This window comes from Medicago sativa, chromosome 2 (genome assembly GCF_051527215.1).
Source record: "Medicago sativa cultivar Bolivia chromosome 2, Bolivia_mono, whole genome shotgun sequence".
Taxonomy (NCBI): Eukaryota; Viridiplantae; Streptophyta; class Magnoliopsida; order Fabales; family Fabaceae; genus Medicago; species Medicago sativa.
The window spans coordinates 11,847,790-11,873,838 of NC_140750.1; the positions used below are offsets into that span (position 1 = coordinate 11,847,790).

The 26,049-nt window shown below is 33.9% G+C and overlaps 3 protein-coding genes and 1 long non-coding RNA gene across 5 annotated transcripts; all 4 read right to left on the reverse strand.

The window, feature by feature from the left end:
• Nucleotides 1-337: 337 nt before the first annotated feature.
• Nucleotides 338-6,185, reverse strand: LOC146944572 (putative GPI-anchored protein At1g61900). 2 transcript variants are annotated; one of them, XM_085742933.1, is made up of 8 exons: nucleotides 6,021-6,185; nucleotides 4,804-4,992; nucleotides 4,112-4,717; nucleotides 3,764-4,009; nucleotides 3,610-3,621; nucleotides 2,023-2,166; nucleotides 1,759-1,803; nucleotides 338-776 (listed from the first exon to the last, which is right to left on the reverse strand). In XM_085742933.1, exons 1-8 carry the CDS (start codon nucleotides 6,046-6,048, stop codon nucleotides 706-708), a joined length of 1,341 nt encoding a protein of 446 aa, XP_085599059.1. In that variant the 5' UTR covers nucleotides 6,049-6,185; the 3' UTR covers nucleotides 338-705. The 2 variants fall into 2 exon arrangements, with proteins under 2 accessions (XP_085599059.1, XP_085599060.1); XM_085742934.1 differs by lacking the exon at nucleotides 3,610-3,621.
• Nucleotides 6,186-10,638: 4,453 nt separating this feature from the next.
• Nucleotides 10,639-13,775, reverse strand: LOC146944573 (uncharacterized). The gene is made up of 6 exons (XM_085742930.1): nucleotides 13,302-13,775; nucleotides 13,149-13,193; nucleotides 12,371-12,802; nucleotides 11,621-11,722; nucleotides 10,980-11,358; nucleotides 10,639-10,864 (listed from the first exon to the last, which is right to left on the reverse strand). The coding sequence occupies exons 3-6, from the start codon at nucleotides 12,419-12,421 to the stop codon at nucleotides 10,845-10,847; spliced, it is 552 nt and encodes a 183-aa protein (XP_085599056.1). The 5' UTR covers nucleotides 12,422-12,802; nucleotides 13,149-13,193; nucleotides 13,302-13,775; the 3' UTR covers nucleotides 10,639-10,844.
• A 3,586-nt stretch (nucleotides 13,776-17,361) lies between these two features.
• Nucleotides 17,362-18,667, reverse strand: LOC146944574 (uncharacterized). The gene has a single exon (XM_085742935.1). The coding sequence runs from the start codon at nucleotides 17,933-17,935 to the stop codon at nucleotides 17,552-17,554; it is 384 nt and encodes a 127-aa protein (XP_085599061.1). The 5' UTR covers nucleotides 17,936-18,667; the 3' UTR covers nucleotides 17,362-17,551.
• A 4,252-nt stretch (nucleotides 18,668-22,919) lies between these two features.
• On the reverse strand, nucleotides 22,920-24,153 carry LOC146944575 (uncharacterized). Its single transcript, XR_015025970.1, has 2 exons — nucleotides 24,052-24,153; nucleotides 22,920-23,660 (listed from the first exon to the last, which is right to left on the reverse strand). It is a non-coding gene; the product is annotated as an uncharacterized LOC146944575 (long non-coding RNA).
• Nucleotides 24,154-26,049: the final 1,896 nt, after the last annotated feature.

The following is a 26,049-nucleotide window of genomic DNA, read 5'->3' on the forward strand; positions in this document are numbered from 1 at the left end:
GTGACATACTCGAAAAAAACCTCCCACCGGAATGTTTGCGGCAAAGTTCCTGCACATCTGGACAGAAACTCCATAGCCACTTCACCTCTTTAAGATTTGAGTTTAATCCGTTCTCCGCTAAAGTCAGCAATTACTGCATGTGATTTCAATGCATCTGTCTACATGTTTATGTTACTCAAATATGGAGACCGTAATTCCCTGAGTAAATGATACAACCACATTCTTTCATACACTTCATCACTCCCTGCTTGTAATTTTTAAGGATCAAGGATTTCCTCACTCTCAACTCACGAAATTACGTGTAGGAAATCCAAGGTTTCGATCTTTGCTACTAACATTTGTATATCCAAAAATAACTTCACCGGTTGAAGTAAATTCATTAAACAATACAGAACAAAACTAACCACTAATTACAAAACCACCTTCAACATCAATTCAGGTATACATCTCAATCTTGACAGGTTATTGTATAACCTATGCTTTCTAAATTTCTTATATACAAAAAAATTATTACACAAAGCACACAATAATCATTAATCAAGAAGATCAGAACACATAGTGGGGTTCACCTCCAATTTGAGATCTCTGTCATAAAACCAGCTACATTTGAATATAATTAATCTTTGACATCAACGCCCATCCAAAAGCCCTTATTGTTGAAGGACTAGGAAAGCTGCATCTAACTAACAAGGATGCTCTCATAAATTACACGAGTGCCATGACGAGAAAGAATAAATTGACAAGAAGGAATATTAGCACGTGACGACTGTAGAGACCTGCATATAATGAAAAATAAAATCATTTAGACTAATGAGGTTCATTTATTGCAATTTTTAAAGTTTCTTCAAAATTTAACTCTAATGTTAATATTTCCATACCAACTTGTATGAGGAACAAATGCATTTCTAGTAAACATGTAAACAAAACTAATTTCAGCAATTAGTACTTTAAATTTATGACTTCTTATAATTAGGACCAAAGAAAACACCAATTTTTTCTTATATATGCGACTAGAGGAAGTATCTAAACATAAATAACCAAATTTATGCAGTCCATTAGTTCTTTCGGTCACTGCAGTCAGTCAATATTTTTTTTTCTTCCAAAAAAGCTGATCTAAGGTGTTTGATAGAGACTAGATGGATCACATTCATGGTTCATAATTATGGATCACTTCTGGTGTTACCTTCCTTTGTATATCCACTAATTATGGTTTCATAATCTCAACGATCGATTTTCAACAACAATTAAAATTATTAATTGCAGTGATGGCTGACAAAATCAAATCCATCTCCCAAAGTATGGCCATGTTACTCAAATTAAAACCCCCTACAGTTAAAAAATAACAACTAGATCTTGGCCATGATTTGCCAGTTACCAAATGAAACCTATAAAATATAAACTTTTATTTATAACAAGTGCACATATCGGTTGATTAATGAGCTTAAATTAAATTTAAATTGATTGGAAGTCCTCAAATTCGATCACTAACTGAAACAATCATTGACTAGACTTTACTTGCTCTCTCCTAAGAACCAAATGGTTAAGCAAAATAAAAGGTGCACATGCAAGTAATTCCTTTTTAACAGTAGACTATTATAGTTGGGTTTGGTTAGCGATTCCAATCCACATAATCTTAGAACTGAGCTGATCATGAGACCATTTTAAACTCCTAATGGCTGTGACAAGCATATGTTAATAGATCAAATAATATATAAGAATTTCATAGATAAGCAGCATAAGTTGAAAAGGTTCTCTTACAACTTTGACCCGATGCTGCTGCAGGAAGAGCAGGAATGTTGACAGCTGCAGTTTTAATAAGGTAGAGTTGTCAAAAAAATTAAAAAGAAATAGAACATTTCACATATAAATAAATAAAAACAGAAATTGTGAAACCATAAAAAAAAGAATTCCAAAAAGTATCTAGGATTTCTTCTTCATTTACTCTTTTTTTCTCTATTAATTGAATCAAATATAATTAAATAAAAATAAAGCAGTTTGCACTTAAAAAGGGTATATACGTACATTTATTGCATGATGAAGCAGCTAGTTGAGATGTAGAAGGCCATGGAGCTGGAATATTGTCATTTAGATCACAAAGGAAGGTAACACCAGAAGTACTGTCAAAAACAGCATCTGAAGGCAAGCTAGGTAATAGACAACCATACTCTGTTTAGGGAAGATAACATAGCAAGTCAATTCATAGCACAACATTAATGAAATATCACATTAAATAGTAACTCAATGACTTATTTGAAGAATGTTCAAATAAATAAAAATGCATATGAAAAGTAAATATTTTAAAAAAAAAAATTCCCCGAAGCAGTCCCTTTGGCAAAATATTTAATCCTCCACGGGGAAATAAACGTTATGCAGTTTTTTAAGAGTATAACTTAGAGACACTTAGTCCTTCTGTCAAGCTGGCTCCATGACATTTCACAGATCTGCACGTTACACTTACCTTGCTCAGTTGGCACTAACTTGATCCAAAAAGATCCATGAGAATGATGTTCAAGATCCCGACCCTACAATCACCCCTCATCTTATGTCGTTCCTTACTTCGACAGTGCTTCTTTACTCGTGCCAATGTTCGAATACGGACAAGAAGAGGTTGCTAAGTGCATGATGTTGTTGTTCAAAGATTCTAGCAACAAGGGTCATTTTGCTTCTGTTACAAAAATCTTATGAGAATAATTTGGTTGTGCTAGAGGCATAACATGCTCTCACATAAGGGTTGCTATTAATTGTAGCAATTTTGTCTCTTAATTCGTACGAGTTTTGGGGGGAAGAAGTTGCACAATGACATCAAGTTAAAGTTTGACGAGACCGGTGCTTCTGATGATTCAGATATGGTCCAAAAAAGGTAGACTATGTATAAAAGTGATCGATTTAACGGCCTGAAGGTGGGATATTTTTATGGGTTTAAGGACTATCGTGTTTAATCAAGCTAGATAAGAACTAGAGGCAGAAGAAAACACATTTCCAATGTACTAAAGAATTTAGTGATGGATGATTCTTATTTTGACAAACAAATGACAGTAAATGGTTTACCAATAATGAAATCTATGAAATGGTAACGGTTTATAAATACAAATGCTTGAAAGGGACAATGGCTCTTAGGATAACCAGTAAAAGAGGGATTAAATTAGTTCAGATATTGATACTTTTTTTCTACCAAGTCTTGTAGCACTAATGCTTCAACAAAAAGAAGTCTGGCGATGCTAAGTGCAGTCCAAGAAAGGTAGGGAACATGAGTGTCCAATCCATGTGAGAAAATAATATGGGCCACGTGGGTGCCGTGTAAGCAAGTTAACGTGCCATACATGCAGATAATTTAAACGCCACAGAACCTTCTTCACAAAAGGACTAAATATACACATTTCAGGAACCGCACAATGTGAAAACGCGTCCTTCCGCATATTTTCCAGGGACTGGTTGGAGGTCTCTTTTTTTTTTTTTTTTTTTCCACAACTGAAATCAATCATATACTTAAAACCCCTACGCGTCCCTTTTCTCTCTGACCTCAGTCCAACACTCCCACAAACAAAAAAGGTGGTACATACTACATGCAAATGGTATATATTGACATAGTATACAGCAATATGTAGTTACCTTGAGTTGCAACTGAAGCATCCACAATGTTGATCACCACACCAAGTTAAACAAGCGGGGTGAAAAAATGAAACATTAACATCAGACAAGAACTATTATAGGTATCAAGTGTTATTGTGTTGCATACTGATGGGAAGAGAGAAATAAACCAAACCTTGTAGGGAAAAATCCTTAAGGCTTATGTGACAAAGACTATAAACATCATCAGCGACATTTGACTTTTTTAATTTCATTGCCAATGTTTCTGCACAATCCAAAGCTTGCAAGTTTGTGATGAAGCTCTGCTTCTGCAAGTGAGACACATAGCTCTCCATCGCATTACAGCATGCTGTTCGGTTACTTATCCCATTGCCGCAGCTCTTGGCAACTTGCTTCGCGTCAGGCAAAACAAGTGGACAAACTGGCAAAAAGAGAAGATTTAAGCCAAAAAAAAAGGTCATTAAGGAGCCAGAAGGATTAGCATCATTCGAATGGAAAAATAAAAGATTTTACTCAAACAAACCTTTATTCATTTTGCAATTAGACAGTCCTCTGAGAACTTTCTTGCCATGAGACAGATCAAGCTTACTAGCTATCCACCGGAGTACTATATTTCTACAATCATTGACCCGAAGTGAATGCTCAGGTAGATCATGTGATGCATCTACGTCCAAAATATGAGAACCTTTTGATGCAATTGCTGTAGCTGCTTCTAATATAGCATTGTGACAAACTTGGTAGCAGCATTCTTTCACAGGATCAATGTCCGCACAAGCAAGAAGCAGCTTAGAAGTATCTACCATGTTATTAAAATCATTCACATGTTTTACCGGACAAGATGCCTGTGTGAGATTCGAAGAACTAATGGAACATATTTGCCTCAGATCACCACTTGCACCCTGCCCCATCAAAATCTGCTCCACATCTGAAAGACAATGTTTGGCAACAGTCCCATTTAAGGCAAGTGCATTGGTATGTTTGCTGGATTGACCGATGAGAACTGTGACAGTGGCTTCCAATTGGGGACAGCACATTATATTAGCCACAAAAGGTGCAAAAAATCCCCAGCAATCAATTGCTGTCACACTTAACAAACTTTTAGCAGCAGTGAAGTTCAAAGTGCAGAGTCCTGAAAGATATATCGACAAAGACAGTGAGAAACAGAGATAGCCATTGAAAATACAAAATGACCGGAGAAATTATTTAGGAAATGACCTGATAACTTTGGGATAGAGATATTGGTGAATGGAGTCATTGGTGAAGGCGCAAGAAGAGGAAGAAAGGGCTGCGGTCCTTGCGGAGCACCAAGTGGCGCAATCTTGGGGAACATGGAACCCACGCGGTTATCCAGTTGAACGGGACCTTCAGCATGCTCGACTCTACTACTATGGGATTCACGAGCACCTGTGCCAAAATACGAATAAGAGAAAACAAAGTTCTAAGAATGACTAAAGTAAACTTCAATATACAATTATACTTCATGAACTCTAGCATTTTAAAGTTGTGGGATATGAGTGGGTGCCGAACATTGTAAGACCGAATCTCCAATTTTATGGACTCAGCTATACCATTATAATTTGACGACGCAACAAGTGCTAGATCACAGAAGCTCCCTAGTCAATATGATCAAAGACAAAAAATAACTACACAAACATCTATTGTACAATAAGGCCCTGTCTGGATTAACAGCTTAATATTCAGCTTAAAGCATAAGTGTTTATCATGATACACGCTTATGTATCAGCTATTTCTATACAAAGGATAAAAGAAAGTTAAATTGTTATCATATAAGCTGTAAATTGTTTTCATAAGCTATCATGGAAAACTTATGAAAATAAGCTGAAAACAACTTATGAACATGTCATAAGCTGTTTTCATAAGTTCTCCCAAACAATCGCACAAGTGCTTATGTCAGTAGATAACCTCAAATAAGTCAATCCAAACAGACCCTGTGTGTATAATTTTGCACTTAATTAGCACCAGCAGCTAATTTGAAACCAAAATTCAAGAATGACCCTATATTTATTTCCCCCCCACAACATTATCTCTTGAAATAAAAAAGTACAACATTTTCAAAACCCTAATAGTAGCCATCCTACCCCATTATAAGAAACATTAGTACAGATTAGCATTAGAAAAACCAAAAAACAGAGAACAATGCCCATAAGTAATGTTCATAAAACATATAAATAAACAAAATTACATCATTAATAATCAACAAAGCAATGAACTTTACACAACCAAACACAATCATGCTCAATTTTCAAAACATCAACACTACTCCTCAAAACAAAAAAAACCAACTTCAGAAATCACCATACCCACTTGAATTCCCACCAAAATAAACCAACACAACATTCCATAACAATCACACACACAGATCAATAAAAAAAAATGTCATTTTGAACAATTAAGATACAAAGAGAACTTACAAAGAAGAAGAATGAACAGGAACAACATTTTGAGCTGCTTTATACCCTCAACAGTAGAAAAGTTAAAGCATTCAAAGAAAGAATGAAAAGGTAAATGTATGCATTTGAAGAAGAAAAACTAGCATAATAGTATCATCAGATCACTTTTGAAGAAGGTTCAAAAGTGAGTGGGGACTATTGCAGTAAGAGAAATGATATTTTGACAACCATTTTTTGACAACTTTTGGACAACTTTCTCTCTCATACTCACATGATATTGTTATCCTCTCTCTTCCTTTTTCTCTCTCCATTGTTTTTGACCAATAAAAAGTGAGAAAAACAAGGTTGTCAACAAAGTTGTCATCAAATGGATGTCAAAATATCATTACTCATTGCAGTAATAGCTGTATGTAGAGAGAGAGAGAGAGAAGAGGGTCCCACACAACTAGCATTAACAATGAGCATAACTACCACATTTACACTCATCAAATGCACTTCACATTCTTTCACTACTTTTTTGACAATACAAGCTAGTTTCACACGAGTCACGCGTGTGAGAGACAACTATGCTATAAAAAAGACATGTTGTGTTTATGTTTGTGCGTGTTGAAAAGGTTTATGTTTGTGTTTGTGTTTTGTGTTGTTGGCGCTAACTCATGTGGCAGTTGGTTAGATGGAGACATTTATTACTAAGGTCGGTTTTTTGGATATGTTTTTATTTGGAAGTTGAATAGAGGTGTTACTCCTACCAGTTTCGTTTATTTATCACACTCATGCATTTAATTCATAAGGTTGGAGTATTTTTCTTGGTTAATATTAACCTATTTTAAGTATGGTGAAATATACTTTATACAAACCTTGTTTATCACTTCCCATTAATATATTGTTATTGTTATTTGTTTTTGTTGAAAGAATTACTACTACTAGTACATTTTTGTTTGCTTAGACGGTTCTATGTACGATTAGGTTTACCTATATACATTCATGTGTTTTTTAACCTTAACTAACTTGTGAAAGAAGGATAAGTTTTTTTTGAAAGAATTACTACTAGTACATTTTTAACCTTTTATAGAAAGGTCATGATACAAAAAGAGGCCCGATCAATTTTACAATTGTGAACCGCAAAAACTTCTGTCAACTAAGAATCAGTCACATTCACACCCACCAACATATTTTTATGAAAATTTACTTTTAACCCTGAAATAAGCTAAAAAATAATACGATTAGATGTCAAGGCCCTAATATTATCCCAACTTTTCTCTCCCATAATTAGAGTATCATCAGCAAACTACAAACTAGAAATTTACAATCTAATGAACAACCAACCTTATACCCGATAAACAACTTAGCCTCAACTCAAACATTTATCATGACATTCAACCCTTCAAAACATCACTCAAAAACAGAAACAATGAGAAAAGATCATCTTCTTGCAACCTCCATTTCAACTTAAATTCATCGGTTAGATTACCATTTATTAACACTAAAATTGATGCCGAACTAACATACATTGTAATCATCTTCTCCACAAGAGTGTAAAATTCAATTTGGACATGACCACGTCCTGATACTCCCACTCAATTGAATTTCAAGCCTTAAATCAACTTTAAACACAATGAGTTCCTTCTCTGACTTTCTCCCCTCACTCGCCACCTCATTAGGAATAATATTTTAATCTAATATTTGCCTCTTTCAACGATCGACAGCCAACTTCAATATCTTGACTAAAACTTTTGGCAACACTTTGTGCATATACCCGACCAGTGATATCGGCCTAAATCATACAATCATTAAGGACTAACAACTTTCATAATCATAGAAATAAAATTGCAATTTGACCATTTAACTAACTTTTCATTCTTGTGGAATCCAATTAAAAGTCTCACAAAGTCTACTTTAATCTCTAAACATAACTATTTAAGAAAACCAAGGTCTATACCATCTAGTCCGGGACTTTTGTAACCGTCACTCCCAAACCTCCTTCTTGACCTCCTGCTCATTGAAGGGTCTCACTAATTCACCACTTGCTTGACAACTGATTGACTTAAAATTGGAATTATCCACACCTGGTCTATCTAAATTGACAGACTTAAAATGATTGAACACATTTGCAAGAAATTAGACACTTTGTCCACGTGAACACCATCATCGTTAATGTTGATTATGGATTTGATCATATTCCTACTATAGACATTATGGAGTGGAAAAATTTGGAGTTTGTATCTCCTTGTTTAAGCCAACACAACGACATACTGCAATTAATATTAGATAAATAAAATAATTGATCAGATGTAAAAGAATGAAGTTCATCCACTTCAACTTCATCTAATCCTTCACCACTTTAATATTGGTCTCCATATTACGAGCATGATTCTGATGTCTCAAGTCTTTAGGCTTAAGAAAAATAAGTGATGATAATTTCAACACATGCAAATTCCAATCTCCTTACAATCCCGCCAACAACTTTTCTTGTATTCTAACAAAGAACTTTAACCTAATTTTTTAGTATAAATAGCAACAACTAAAATCAAAATCTAATCCGGCCTCATTCCTCCAACACAAACCTTTAAATTATCTATCTCTCTTGACTTCTCATCTAACGGTTATCCTCTCTCACTTTATTTTTCCTTTCTACCACTTTTATTTTGTTTTGCTTTTCTTCTCACAAACTCTGTTACCCAAGAAGAAGTTACACCTCTCCACTTTCTTATTTGGTGCATATATTGAAGACAGAATTCTGCTCTTTACCCAAACATGTTTGCTCATTTCCAAAGTAAAACATTGTCATGTCGAGACTTGTCTACCAGGATATTATTGTTGACCAGGAGTGGGTCAGACATCCTCCCGATCCATTGCAGGTCATCAGCAGCATCAGAGGTAGAGTGGAGCATGCGATGCAGATTCCGGAGGTGGTTTCAAATCCACTCTTCTTCGGCATTTTGGAGGGCCTCCGTACCGATTATAGCGTGTTTGAGCAGCAGCCGGTTCCGAGGAGAAGGTCTAGGAGTCCGCAGGAGCAGCAGTAGGGTCTTTAGTTTATGACTTGTTTTTTATGACTTTTTGGATGTTTGTAGTATTTTCTTGACATTTTGGTTGTACTACTTTTACATTTGCACGGTTGGGCTTATTTAGGCATGGCAACAAAACCCATACCCGCGGTTACCCGCCCGAACCAAACCCAATTTGACGGGTTTTCCCCGTTTTGACTGGGTTTGGGTATGGGTATGGGTTTTCCCCGATTTCAAAACACGGGTATGGGATGGGTAACGGGTATATAGGTACCCACCCCGAACCCATACCCAAACCCGTCCCAATTGTAAAAAATTACTTTATGATGATATGTGATGTTATTTTATTTGACAATTGTCATTTTAATAAAAAATACCATTGATATTTAAAGGATCAACTAAATTAATCCGTCTAACAAATGTTATAGTGAGCATATTGTTGGATAATGTATTAAAACGTTGCTCTTAGGGATGAAAAAAAACTTCTATTTTTTATTAAAAAAATTTATTCAATGCGGGGACGGGGATGGGCGGGGATACCCGAACCCGTCGGGGACGGGGATGAGATTCAATTTCTCATCCCCGTTGGATATGGGTAGGGTAACGGGTAAGCATATTCAAATCGGGTATGGAGACGGGGAAGGTAAAACCCGTCCCCACCCCGCCCCATTGCCATGCCTAGGCTTATTTATGACATTTACATTATTTTTCGTAAAAATTGTGTTTCTAAAATTATTCGTTCTCTAAATTATTCGTTCTGGTTGAATCAATGAATGGTTGTACCAAAATTATTATTGAATAATTGCATGTTCACTAAACAGGGAACAAAAGGCAGCAGCTACTGCCACTGCCACTGCCGGTCTAGTCTGCAGCGTGCATAGCACCAGCACCAGCGTGAGTTAACTCACGCTAGTGTTAAAACTAGCGTGACTTAACTCACGCTACACATAGTATGTTTTGGTGAACTAGCGTGACTTAAGTCATGCAACGTGACTTAAGTTGCGTTTGGTTTGCACTAGCGTAAGTTAAGTCACGCTACTTGCGTTAAGTCACGTACCATTTTGTACTAGCGCATGTTAAGTTGCGTAAGGGTAAAAAGGTAATTTACTTTGGGAATGAGCAAAACAGTTTGGGTAAAGAGCAGAATTCTTGAAGACATAACATCCTTCTCAATCAGACCTTAAGCCCATTTCTTATTGAAAAATCAAATCGAATTAAGTTCATTCACTACCAGAAAACCGGTGATTAACCACGGTCAAAAGCGTGGCTAAACTATCGTGTAACCGTGGGTAACGAATGTTACCACGTAGGCCACAACCGTGGCAAACAAGGGCGTCGCCAAAATTTAGCCACGTCTATTCCATGTGTTAGCCACGGCTAATTTTGTCGTGGTAACATTGTGTTAGCTACGGATTTGAGCTCTTCTAGCCACGGTTAACTCATGGATAAAAGAAATGGAGAAGGTCTGTTTTACATACAGTTTACCACAGGCCTAACCGTGGCTAAGTAGTGTTTTTTTTTTTAAAAAAAAAAATAATTGCTATTTTTTCAGCTTCAGCATACTAACCAAAATGCAGTACAGTATATAAAGACAATAGTAACAATACTACTGCTTGGGATATAAGTAGACATTAAACTAACAAGGTCAAGATCCAATTTCTTAAAGCAATATGTAGGGATCAAAATACAAGTTACAGTCATATAAAATGTAGTGGAATCAAAATTACATTTTTAACATATTATAGCAAGACTAATATACTAACACTTTCACTACTGAAGCTAAAAATACAAACAGGGTTCTTCATTTAGCAGTCCAAAAAACATGTTCCTTATTGGTTTAATTACTAGAACTGGTACCTGTCAAGTAAAGGAAAAATGAAAGAAAGCATTGGTTAATTAAAGATCAACAATTGTATTATGCTAATTACAATGTAAACCAGAAACACAGAATATGATTATTATGAAGAAATACCTTGGTTGAAACTTGGTAATTCATCGCCAAATTTTTCTTGCAAAAAGTTGGTGAGAAATGCCAAGTGACTTTGAGCTTGTGTAAGCTGCTCCTTAGTCTCTTCATATCCAGTTAACTTTTCCCCTAAAGTGTGTACTTGCTTCTTCAAATCCTCAATATTTTGGCTAGAGCTACCAACATTAACAAATTCAGAGAAATGCTTGCGTGTTCCAAAAACCTTAGAGGGGCAAACACCAACACCTAATCCACGCACTCGACCTGAATGCTCAGCTCCAAACACTTTTCCGACAACATCATCTGGATAAGCATTAATCTTTGAGGGAACACCTAAAGTAGCAACACGCTCTTGATCTTTGAGCAAATTCTCTGATATCTTATCCTATTAAAAACAGGTAATTAACAACCATGAAATATCCAAACAGCAGGCTATATACATTAAGAGTGATGTTATATCTCGCGACCCAACTAGATGCAATTTCATAAGCACTGATAATTAAATAATGCAATTTCAGTATTACTCTTAAATTAAATATTGTGTCACATTGAAAAGAAAACAATGACTCATTCAAATTCAACTATAGCTGAAACTGAAGCCCTCACACACAAGATAAATGAAAGAGAAATGCAATCAATTTACTTACAACAATAACTTTTCCTTCGTCACTCACAAATTTTCCGTGCTTATTTATTAATGTTGACAAAATAACCTCACTGCGACATACCGGTCGTTTTAATCGTAGCTCCTAATAAAATCAATACAAAAAAGTTAACTATTAATTATCATATATAATATAACATACTTAAACTTTACTATGATAACATAATAAGATAACTAAGAAGAGTTCCCAATAGGTTGATTGTACATCAAACAAAGGAAGAACTGAAATAAAAACAGGGCCTGCTTAAACCAAAGTATTTATCCAACATTATGAGTGCATATGGCAGCTTCTACACAAATGAGGCACACTTGGCATACTGATAATTGCCTAAATATAAAGTAATCCATAAAACATTACATTGGCATGCACCAATTACACCTTAGACTGTCTACCGTCCTAGAACTATCAGTAAGGCAAATCCATATAAGGCATAAATAACCATAATACCAATAATACAAAATAGACATGTTAATTGATTTGAAGAAGATCTTATGATAACGTATAGGCCATTAGACGGTATCAAAATAGTCATGACTTAATTTACTATATTTTTTTTATAACCAAAAATATTATCACATTGAGAAGGATGGGTTCCTTGCACATGGGGTTTATTTTAAAAGATTTACGTTACCACAACAAATTCAGATTAAATTTCTCATTGGTTGTGAACATTTTGCAAAATCATCTCTTTAACTATGGCAGCAAATAGCCATCCTTGATGCGAAATTATACCATGCCAATAGCAGCAGAAGAATTCAGATATGTGATGAGCACCAATCTCATTGATAACCTCAAATTAGTGCATTGATAACAGCAGAAGAATTCAGATATGTGATGAGCACCAATCTCATTAAGAATTCAGATACGTGAAAACAATCCATCTGTCATAATGAGCAGGTTTACTTGAGGGGCAACCTTACAAACACACCCAGGTTTGAATGTTATTACCGAGTACATTAAGGGTGTGATTTTACCCGGCAGACCAATATGCATCAACAACACTCTAAATGAATAAACACTTGCACCTATCACTCTCAAAAACAGAACAGACTGCAGCGGAAGTGCCCTTAACTACAAACCAAAACACGAAAATGTTCCCTCTATATATATCTTATACCTTTCCCTAATCATTCACAACCAACAGTGGGTGAAATATGTTCTCTCCTATATAAAAAAACAACAACAACAATCAGGTATAGAGAACAAAAATCTAAAAGACATCGCAATTCGAGTGCAAGCAATAGCTGATTCTTTATTTCACAAATAACGTCAACATGTACAAAATCATCAATTTGAGGGTTTCAAATCTAATTTCAAAATATCACCAAAGATCAGACCTAAGTTCAAATCATAATTTCTCACTGAAGAATAATAATAAGTTTAAATCTAAGTTCAAATCACCAACAAATCCATACGTTAGTATTCAGTATCAATCAAATTTTTTTATAAATAAATAATAAATTAAAGTAAAAAGGGTTCAAATCAACAAAAAAAAACCAGATCTACAAACCTTTACGAATGAGTAACTAAGAAAACAAGCTTAATCTTCAAAAACCTGAAACATAGAAATCCTTAAGTCAAAAACAATTTCAGAATTCACAAAACCTTAAACATAGAAATCCCTAAATATGTGAGGAAAAAAACCTAAATCAACAGAACTCACCGGTAAGAACAAGAACAGGGGTCATGGTGATTCAACAACAGAGATTTGATGGATTTGGGGAAAGAAGATAACGGCCAGAGAGAGAGAGAGAGAGAGAGATCGGCTATTTCATGGTGTGTGAGAGATGGTTGTGAATCGTTGGTGTGTGTGAGAGAGAGAGAGAGAGAGAGAGAGAGAGATGGCAACTTCAACTTTGTTTAGGGTTTCATTTGGGGGAAGTGAAATATTTTGTTTTAGTTTCATGTTTTTGGGGGAAAGAAATGAATAAATTAATAAATTAGAACTAAAAAAATTAATGAAGGAGGGAGAGTGAAAATATGGGCGCGGAACGAGTTTTCATTGAGGGGGAAAATCAGAATTAGGAATGTTCACTTAGCCACGGTAACACCAGTGGCAAATGGAAATTTTAACTGTGGCAAAATGAAAGGTTAGCCATGCCCACTGTGCCGTGGCTAAATAACCGTGGCTAATCACCGGTTTTCTGGTAGTGATTTCTTATTGAAAAATTAATTTGAATAGGGGATGCTGGTTAGAGTATTCTGGAAAGAAACATCATCTAACCTTAATAGTGTGTTTGAGTTGGTCCCTTATGTAAGGCTTAATAGTGTGTTTGCGTTGGTCTCTTATGTTTATTTAAGGTTTTATGTTGGTCTGTTATGTTTTAACCGTTTTAAGTTAGTTTGTTATGTTTTAAAAGTTTTAAGTTGTTCTAAAACATTACTCACAGATGAATAAGTTAATCTATTCCACCACATAATAAAATAAACACTAAAAAGAATGTTTTAAAACGTTTTTTTTTTGTCGATAAGTATAAAAGCAGGATATATAGATTCTAGTATAACAACATTAGTTACACTTGAATAGAAGGCAAGCGGACAACAAGCTACGCCGCTAGGCCTTTTTGTCAATAAGTTAAATTGCAACACTTATATTCTCAATTCATATCTCTAAACGCCCAACTGAAGAAAGATACTCCCTCCGTTTCAAAATACATGTCCAATTTTTGCAATGTGCACTATTCACTTGACTTACTTTGACCATACTTTTTAACAAATGTATAAATACAAATATTAGCATGTAAGATGTTGTTTGATTTGTCTCAACAAATATTTTCAAAATATTAAATTTTTATAATTTTTTACTTTAGATAATTAAAGATATTAACGGTCAAAATTGTGCATTGGCATATGTGAAGTGGTTGACTTGGACATGTATTTTGAAACGGAGGGAGTACTAACTTATTTTAATGCGAGTAACATATTGAAACAACTTAAAACTTTTAAAATATAAGACACCAAATTCAAACGTTTAAAACATAGCAACCTAACATATCACCTAAAACAAATATAAGGGACCAAACATACAATTAAGTCAAAAAATTAAGTTAAAAGTGAAGGTGAAAACTTAAGGTGTAAAAAGTTGAATGATAAAAATGGCAAAATTAGTGTATGTTAGAAATAGTTTTTGTTTTCAGTTTTTGAAATATACAAGTCCTCTTCTCACAATGGTTATCCTTTTACATGTTTTAGTTTTTTAGTCCCCAAAAATAAAAAATTCAAAACAATTTCCAAAACTGTAATTTTAAAAATAGTTTAGCAAACAAGTTTTTAATTGTCAAGTTTTTAATTTTCAAGTTTTTAAAAACTAAAAAAGAATTTTTAGGAAGGGTTTCAAACAAGCTCTTAGAATTTTTGTTAATTTATAGGGGTGAAGGCACAATATAAGGGTATAAAATAAAATTTTCCTATATTATTATTCATCAGTTATTTCTGTTTTATCCATTTGTTTAATTTGAGATTGATATATACCTTTTTTTTTTGTTATAGAATTTGTTGGTTTCTTTCAACCCGTACGTTTGTTTTGGTCTGGTTACTAAACCAATTACTACTCCGTCAATCTCAAATTAAAAGTCGTTTTGGAAAGAAAAAAAAAACAGTTGCAAATTATAATATAAATTCATCATAATTTAAGATCATGCATAAATTATTTTAATATAAATGAAACACTTTTTAGTCTTCTAATAGATGCACTGCACGTTCAAAAACTTGTGATGTTGTTTCGTTTAATTGCTGCCATAACTTCAAATTACGACGCTTTCAAATACTCCAAAGAACGGATGCAAGCAAAGGACATTCTGATGGTTGAAGTTGAGTCAATAAACGAAACACAACTGCTACCGTAGTAACAGAATCAATCACGGCTTGCTCTACATCATATCCCATAGGTTTGCTGCTTGCCAAACTCAAATCGTTGGGGGACAAGTAAAAAGAACATGTAATGCATCTTCACTAGTGTCACTGGCACTGCACATGACACACACAGAAGGGCATGTAAAGCCTCTATTGTTAATGCGTGCACGTGTAGGAAAATAATCACGACATACCCTCCAAACCAATTTTTTCACCGTTGGCGGCCCCTTATGTTTCCATATATTATTCCAATTTTCTGATCTCTTTAAATGGGTTGTATCTCGAATGGATTCTGAACAAATCCTATAACCATACCAAAGTATCAATGGTAACTTGATGAAACAAAGGAGTATTCAGAATAAAATTTGTGGTGTACCGATCAAATAGATGATAGATCAAAGGACCTTTCCACGTTTTAGATGTCTGATCAATCAGTTCACCGACACATATTGCGCCACTTTTTACGACATGTTTGACACTAAATGAATGCTTTATTTCTTCACTGTGTATAGTTATAAATTTTATATTACCAAGAGATCTTGCACATGTGATAGTATTTACTTTTTATTGCCTTATATTATTTTTATTTTGGACTACCATTTATACCTTCTCGTACAAAGTTTTCAACGCCGTTTAGCGGCGATTAATCTTCGTTGAAGAACATGTAAAAGTCAGACATCGAACCATAGACCACTTGTTTAAGGAGTCTACTTTTTTTTTTGAAGGAGTTTAAAGAGTCTACTTGTTTAAGGACTCTAAATTTATTACCACTTGAATCAATTCATTGTTGGTAAATTACCTAGTATCATAACCAATGAGATTGCAAACATGAATCATAATAATAGTTAATAATAAACACTTGTAATTACTTTGTAACTTGACAAACAACACGTATATAACAAACATATCAACATCATTCTATTGATCAATTCGTCCTGCGTAACTTTATGGTTTATCCTCTCTTTCTTTCTTTCTTTTTTTTTAAAAAAGAAAAAATAATTGAGGGAGCCTAGAGAGGTAACGAGATGTAACACCCTATCATATATAAAAGTTAAAAGGAAAGAAAGTTGCAAGAAGAGGGGATACAAACCAAAAACCTCCCAAGGTTGACAGAAACGAAAATAAGGAAGTCTTAGTTTATTACGAGTGAAATCTTCACCTATTTTTGAAGGATTAAATTGAATAGATATGCCAAGATTGGCAATGCATCTTATTAGCACAACACAATGGTTTCCTTTCACAATATGTACGAGTAACAAATAAAGATATATTAGATTGAATAATATGTGAATAATTGCACCATCTGTTCCCATTTGTTCATAAATTCCCATGGCATTATACGATGTCACATGGGAGGTGATTGCCAGTTTAGCAAGTGTACTAAATCATCGTCAAGTAAAAATATTTATATAATTTTGTTTCTACATGGATCATGAAATTTCTACTTAACAATGTTAATTGGAATTATGATGTGTTAATTGGGGGATGCACATAGCATAAATTTGGTTTGCACAAAAGAAATAAAAGATAATAAAATCAAGGTAAAGATAATGATTTTGATTCACCTCTCTTTCACTGTTTGGTAATTATGTCTTAACTCTTTTCGAGTTAAGACAAGAGTTAAGACACCCTAATTTTGTTAGACCAAAATTGGTTAAAGAAGTTAATTTATATTCCTAGAAATTAGTTGGGTTATTTAGTTCAGTTAATATAAATACTTGTATTTTGTCAAAAAAAAAAATACTTGTAAATGTAATTCCTTGTTTACATGTTCAACACAATCAATCTTTTATTGATTCCAATTTATTTTTTTATACATTCTAAATTAGAATCAATTTGTTTGTGAGTGTAAAAAGTGTTTGAAGTGATACTAAAACAAATAACACATTCTCAATCGCTCTATATATCTTACAAAGAAAATACAAGCTGAAAACATGGAAAAATAAATAAAATAATTGCTGAGCATAGCTTAGTTCTGATTTTGTACAAGTACAAACTTCCTAAACTTTTCTCAACGAACTTCTACTATACACACCCCACCACCACCAATTTTGAATTTAATTAATTAAGCTCAGGAATACTTTGTAAAACAGGCTTCCATAGCCTATGATGAACATCATGGTTGACATGATCTCTAGCATTTAACAAACCAACCAAAACCTGTTCAGCAGAAGCATGTTCTGTCCTTCCAACACCTTGGTTCTCTTTTTCTCCCAACAATACCGCAAGTTCTTTCTTTGATATCTTTATTTTCACCTTTCCATTAGCATCAGAAGAAGCTCTTAGTGCACCTAAAAGCTTCTCTTTCTCTATGTTCCCCAAACTCAAACCATGAACTTCATCAAAAACTTTGCTTGAATTCATCCTAGTCTTATGCTTTGATGTCAATGATCCCCAATCCTCTCCGGCCCATTCCATCGAAGACGATGTGCAACAATTTCCCATATATATTTGTCTTTTGGTTTGTGCAGAATTTCTCCAACAATGGTCTAGCCAATTTACGCACTAGCTAATTTTTTTTTTTAACAAAATTAACGAGGCAAAAACTTTAAAAAAAAAAAAACTATAATAATCCTCGAAGAAAACTTATAGCTGCAGAATCAGTCATCAGGAGGAACAAACAAAAAAGTAGGAACAATATCAAAAAATTCTATGTGTGTAAGAAGATGAAGATACATATGTTTATGTTGAAGTGTTTATACAAATGGAATGACGAGGGAGAATTATAGGGGTGAGGAGTTTTTGATATTTATAAGGGTGAGGTAATGTAATTAGGATAGTAATAGAGAAAATTGACTTTTGGAATATTGAAATTTAACAATTGCATTAAATAGTAACCCATGTGGCAGCTAGATCTGGTCCCTTGTATAATTGTATATGTGTAAGATGAGGGTTGGCTTAATTTCATTGACCAAATTAATTTAGATAATTTTAATTGATTGGGTTATTCCATATATGACGTGTAGGACCCATGATAAACATGGTGCTTGAATTGATCCCTTTTCCATTATTTGTTAGTGTGTGAAATGTGGGATTGAATAGCATCTTTGGAAATGCCAAGTACAAGTGAGTGTGAACATGATTTTGCCATTGGAATCTTGGACTTGATCGAGGGATGTATATTTAGCTTGCTAATTCCATTTATTTACCTTCACGTGTGGGCTTGGTATATTTACTTTGCGTAATCTTGTGTGACTTGGCACTTTTCATCATAAAATAATAATTACACTTTTGGTCATCGTGTTTTGGCCTACTCACGAAACTGGTCCTGCCCTTTTAAAACAGAACAAAATTGTCCTTCAATTATTATTTTTGTTGCATTTTTCGTCCTACCCCCCATTTTATCCTCCAAAAACGCAGAGAAATAACAGTTTTAGACATACCTCTTATGCTCAACCATGAAATAAACAAGGAATAAAGCATGTGAGTACAAAAAATCCACTTTATTCAACACACTAACCAAAAAAACCCTAATTTCTAAGATATGTTTCAAATTTGGGTTTTTTGGTTAGTCTGCTGAATAGAGTAGATTCCTTGTACCCACGTGCTTTATTCCTTGTTGATTTCATGGTTGAGCATATGGGTGGGTCTAAAACTGCCTAAAACTGCCATTTCTCTACGTTTCTGGAGTTTGAAAATAGGAGGTAGGACTAAAACTGCAAAAACATGATAGTTTCGGGACGATTTTGTTCAATTTAAAAGAGACAGAATCATTTTCGTGAGTTGGTCAAAATGCGAGGACCAAAAGTGTAATTAAGCCAATAATTTATGTAATCTTTTATCCATCTAGAGTCTATAGACTATATACATCGATGATTTGTTAGTTGTCCTCTACCACACCTTTTACACTGTTACATTCATTATTTAACATGTTAAATTTTGTATTGTAATGCGAATGAAAATTATTTTAATTGGAAATGAGTTGATCCATTAATACCTTACATAGAATGTGTGTTCAACTTGACGTGAAAACATCTTTGGTAGTAGGGCATCCAACTCTTCTTTTTTCATAAAAAATTCTTGTGTTGTAATTATAAATGAGTTATTTTTTAATCCACTTTAATTAGGATATTTTGACTTTTAGTAGATGCCTTGAGATTTCTTCACGTACAACTTAGGTCATTTGAGCTCGTAGGGATATAAGGTTGGATTGGTGGAGGACAGATATTACTAACAAATTAACATAGTAATTCCTCAAAAAAAAAAAAAAAAACATAGTAACACTTGCTACTAAAAAAATGTTAATTGAGTTCGTTATGAAACTAATCATTGAGTTGACGGCTGGACATCGAGGGTTAGACTACCTCTCAAATGTATGATTCCATAAATTAATATTGGTTAACGTTATTGAAATCAATTATTAAATATACAAAATAAATCAACTAATTGCCTTCACTTAATTCTAAATTTTATAAAAGGATCAAATTTATTTATTATTTGAAAGTGATTGTATTTCTCTAACAAAAATAAAAGTGATCGTATTTGAATAAATTATCATTTCATTTTGTCAATAATTTTTTTCGCATAGTAAAAATAGGAAAAGTGAAAAATGATTAATATCATGTTAATTAGTGTTTCTAAAATAAACCATAAACTCAATACTAAACTTCTTCTTTAATTAAACTAATGATTTGAAATGAGAATATTACAAAAGTAGTCAAGTTAGAAACAACTGCAAGAATATGACGCATTGATTGTTATAGAAAATGGATGATTGTTTGGTTGAAGTCATCTATGGATAACTTTGAAACATCGTTCATAGTTCAAGTAAGAAACAACTGCATAAATATGACGCATTGATTGTTACAGTTAGTGGATAATTGTTTTGGTAAAATCTGTGGATTACTTTGAATTAATTAAGGGTAAGAGTTCAATATCAAAGCCTCGTCATCATTGCGAATTTACAACTTACGTAAGTGTTATTTGTAAATCGTAAGAAACCATGCATTATTCTAATTCCATAGTTAAGTATCCCATAAGGAAGATTAATTTTAATGACTCAACTTTGCTGATGCTTGCACATAAATAAAAATGAAATACATACATTGTTTATAAGAAGAAGGGAAGAAAAAAAAGGTAACAGCAACATATATGGTTCTCTAAGCTGGCTGTGTTAGGTACTGTACAGCACTATATATGTGTCCCCTTGGTGGTTGAACACCATGTGCAAATATCTATCTAAAGTCTAAACGTAATGAAAAGAATATAAGCAGTTTCTTAGAAGGGTGGTTCCTCATTTTTTTTTTTCGATGAAAAATCCTCGATTTCTTTTTTCACAATAAATTAAGTTTCATTTAAATGTTGAAATAGCGAGAGTACAATCGACTTGACTATAGTCAGTCCCCGTGAGCTTAACTCAGTTGGTAAAGACAATACATAAATATGCAAGGTTCAGGGTTCGAATTTCAGACATCTTAAAAAAAGAAATGACTATAATCAGAAGATTCCTCATCCATATTTTGAAAGTTAAATACATATTATCAATACTCGTAGAAATTTAAAAGATAAAAGTACATTAAAAAATCAAACTGGTAATCAAACTCGCAATCTTAACAATCAAACTAAATACTTCTACATATGACCAATAATCAAGAATAATGAAAGATCCACAATCTTTTATTGCATCTATCACCAGAATTTTTTTTTGTTGATCCACAATCTTTTTTTGAAATTATTTCAAAATAAAAAGACATTTGAAATGAACAATTCAACTACATATTGATAACTTTTATAAACTCAATTCTTTGTCTAGTCGTATGAATTAATAATTAACCTTTTTTTTACTAAAGGGGGAAAAACCTAAGTCCATCATTTTATGATTATAGGTAAATATATAGTTACTAATATATTAGTTATATAATGATCCTTTTTTTCGAATCCTTAGAATATTTTTAACTCAACTACTAAATTACACCTTTTAAAACACTAATCACGTCATATTTTTTTTTTGGTGAATACTAATCACATCATCTATAATATAATAATTGCAATTATATATACGAGCCGTGCACAGATGGTAGAGGCACCGACTCGGGATATTTTTCTATTGGCAATAACAAGTTTTGTTGATCTGTATACACCAACGGCTAGCAGAAAGAAATGATAGTATAAGAGAAACAATGATCCCATTACACCATTTTTTTCTATATGAAGAAAGGAAATTACAACCTGGCTAAGGAACGAACCGAGGTAGAGGTCTCTCTACAATCGTTACCAAATACCAAGAAGTAAATTTAAAGGAGTGGAAACTGAAAAAAAATGTAACAAGCCGGTCTTTCCACTATGATCCATATTTACTAAAAAATTTGCACACTGATTTGCCTCCTAACAAATATGCATAAATATGCGTAAGGTCACATTTTGATCCATGAAGGAAAGAACTTCTTCCATAAGAGGTTTCAGATGAAGATTTTGGGTCTTTTCGTTGATGCTTTTCTGGCATTTCATTTTTTTTTTTTTGAAGTTTTTTAGTCTTTTTTTATTTATTTTTCAAGTTGAAAATGTCATAAACACTTATAACTTTCAAGCTGAACTCTTGTATATGATATCTTCCCCTAATGTGTTTATGACGCTTTCAGTTTTAAAAATAAAAAAAGAAATGTCACACAACTTTTACGAAATAAGAGACACAATTCATTTTATTTTAGATTGAGTCTTTTTTATCGCGAACTATTTGAAAATTGTTCTTTGGGCACTTTGGGTTGCTCGCAAGCACGTCAAACTTTCAAAAATACGTTAACTTGAAGTTACAAACCGTTCGCTTGTGAACGGGAGTTAGAAATTGTTCACATCACTTTTTAGATCGGTTAAACAATTAATCGATCTAAAAAGTCCTACCAAATGTTTGCGCCAATGACGAGGCAGACCCTTTGAGATTGATTAAACGTTTAACTGATTTAACAAAATGTCATTACTACAAGAAAAATGGGTTTTAGAGTCATCAGAGAACAAGACGCTAACAACTTTTAGCGTTATAATAGCATCCAAAAAAGTGACGACAGTAAAAGCCTTGAAGCAAAACACTAACATTCAACTGACGCTAAAATAACATTTACAAAAGTGGATGATAAGATAGAGGCTAAATGTGTATTAAAAGTGTATTTAAATGTTGAGCCTACTTAGCGTTTGGTTTCGTTAATGCTAGATTTAGCATCAACATGATGTTGATGCTAAAATTAAATCTAATAAACGAATTTTTTACAAGGCTAGCGTTAAATTTCGTGGACTCTAATCATAGTGTCAAATAAACGCAAATGCTAAATTGATGATTTTATGAAAAATAGTGTACGCAATAACACCCGGTTCACTGACGCTAATTAGCTTGAATGTATGTGATTATTTTTGTTGGTTAACGACCCCTAATTAGGCTTATACAATACTTTTTAAGATTTAATATGACTTTAATATAAATTAAATTAAAACTTAGAAGTGGAGGCATCCAATGAAATAACAATCAAATTAAAGATTGCTACTCAAGTTCAATGATAATGAACTACAAATATATTGAAGTCTTAAACATAAAATTAGTAGAAACTAAACATAATCCTAAAGCACCGAAACATAATGCACGTGTTGCAGACAAAACATCTCAATCACCTTATTTTCAGGAGGACGAGTCTATTGAGTCATATGAAATACAACTAGTCTAATGTTGACAGATAGATCCCAATACCGTAATACTGAACTCTAGACATACCCCCAACAACATCTACCCATAATCAAAGCCTTGTCTCTGTTAGCGGCCAACACTCAGTGGGATTTAGTCTCACATAAGATAGATAAGATTCTTGACAAGAGTTTATTAAGAGGAGGCTCTCCTCACCGTACAAGCCAGTTTTGTATGGATGAGTTAGACCCCGATTTTCGTGACATGGTATCAGAGCCTATCGGGTCTATCGTTGGGTTTCCTGCATCGTCCACGCTTCAAGCCCATTGGGTCGGGCTGAAGGGTGAGGGGGTGCGTTAGTGGCCAAAACTTGGTGGGATTTAGTCCCACATCAGATAGATAGGATTCTTGAGAAGGGTTTATAAAGAGGAGGCACTCCTCACCGTACAAGTCGGTTTTGTATGGATGAGTTATGCCCCAATTTTCGTGACAGTCTCTTTGTCCATGAAGCAAAAAAATGCCATATATGTCGATGTCACATTACACGCCAAACATCCAAGACCCCTTTAATACGAAGTGTTAGTGGTACATAGAAAATCAGAGTCACCAGATTAAATGCATGATAAATAGTTATTGTTTTGAATTTAATTTGTTGAGATTGTAACGGGAGCCATCTGTGATTTTCTTAAACATAGATCGTTGCACAAATCATTTGTTTCACACATTTCATGAGAATAAAAGAATAAACATAGTATAGGATCTTAACACAAAACATCAAATATTTCACATGAAAAACCACAAAACTTATTCGTAGACACCATAAGAGATCATAAAAAACCATAAACAATTCAAAAATCACAAACCATAAAACTAAAGGAAAGAAACAGAAAACACCAAGAAGAATCAAATCTAAACCATAAAAGAAGAGAACAGTTGAGAGAGAAAATAAGTATACCGGTTTGAGGAATCATACAGAGCAAAGCTAGCGAACAACAAGTAGATTGAAGGAAGCAGCAAACAACGAGATTGAAGACGACCGGTACGACAACAACATAAACACCAAACAAAAACAACAAATACTTCACAGTTTGGGAACGATTCTTGGTTTGAGAACTATTTTCGGAATGATGTTGTGTTATAGGTTTAGGAACCACACAAATTGGGAATTCTAAGTTTGGAAACCATTTTGAGTTTGAGAAGTGATTCTTGGTGAGGGTGAGGAGAAATCGAGTGATGGTTTGAGAGAACTATTTAGGAAAATGTTTTGGGATTATTATTTTTTTTTGCAAGTTGTTTTGGGATATTTAGTGAAAGTGTGGGAAGTGTGAAAAAAATTGTTGGGAAAAAATGTGGGAAACCAAATATTGACAAAAAAAAAAAGACAGACTAAATTAGTAAAATTCTTTAGCATCAAACATCATAGACGCTATTTGTAAAATAACAAATTTAGCATAAGATTTTGTGGATGCTAATTAGATAATTAAAATTTAGCTATATGGCTGAAGCTAAATATTATAAAAAAAAAAGGATTTGCATCATAATTTTTGGACGCTAAATAGACACTAATTTTTTTTTGAAAAAGCACTAAATAGACACTAATTAGACGATATTAGCATTAGAAATGGTCTAAAGCTAAAAAAAATTAAGCTAAATGGTAACTTTCTTGCAGTGCATATGCTTTGGTTAGACATCACTATGCCTCATTGTTAAAAATAAAAGGTAGAACCTTCTAGATCGGCTAATCGTTTAACCGATTCATAAAATACTGAACGGTTTGTAACTACTTTTCGGTGTTGAACGGTTCATAACTTCATGTGGAGGTAATTTGAAAATTTGAGGTGATTGTGAGCAATTCAAGGTACGTAAAGACCAATTTTCAAACTGTTTTAGAAGAGTTAAACCACAACCACAAAATATGTAACTATTAGAAATAGAGTATTACTTTTCCCACCTTATGCCTTTCCTCGCGTGCCCTATTTTTTCCAATTTTGCCCCTGATCCGGATTACGTTTTCCAGATTAGATTGTTAGAATTTTGCAGATGTTTCCGGATTATAAAATCCGGAATACTGTTTTACCAGAACTTTTGCAATTTTAAGCTTTACAGTTCGTAAAATAAAATGAGAATAAAAATAATAAACAGAAATAAAAAGACATAAGAATAAAAAGAAGTCATTTTATTAATATATGAACAATACATTACAATAATTTTCAAGCTTTTTAAGCTTATTACATAAGATCCTAAAACTATTTCTATACCAGTGGCTCCAGCCACTGGTGGAGAGGAAAGAGGGTGGGAGGAAAGAAGATGGCGGGGAAGAAGAAACAAATGCTTCCTGATGGGACATACCAGTAGCATTGGTGTTGGTGGGGAGACAGAGGGGGGCACAGGGCCTCTAGGGAACAAGAGACCATGATGGTCAACATGACACCCAGGCAAGCCAACCTCACACCCAGACTGGCCCTTACCCTATTGACCGATCATATGACCCCTGATGGATTTCCAAAGAGGCATCTTTTTATGAAAGGCCAACAATGGAAACACATTGTTGTAGAAGACGAGAAGAGGAGAAAGAAAAGGGTGTGAGAAATTGTAGAAGAGGACCATATTTATAAGGGAGGGGGGATAAAAAAAAGGTGGGGAAGCTATCAATGGCGGTCAAAAAACGTGTAAAAACACGTTTTTCAACCTGACCACCGCCCAAAACGTTTGAAAAACGTTTTCTTTGTGGTGCAAACCACCGGCCATAAGCTTCTGGTGCAGTCTGGAATATAGAATCCAGATTACACATGGACTCCGAATTGCGTATTCCAGAAAAAGACGATAACGGGGTGTACCAAAGGGAAACTTCGGCCTTTGTGTATGGTGAGGGTTGGTTCGGATTTTAGAATCCGGATTGCTTCAGCATTGGATTCTTCTATGTGGCCCACATTGCACCGACAATTTTTGTGGT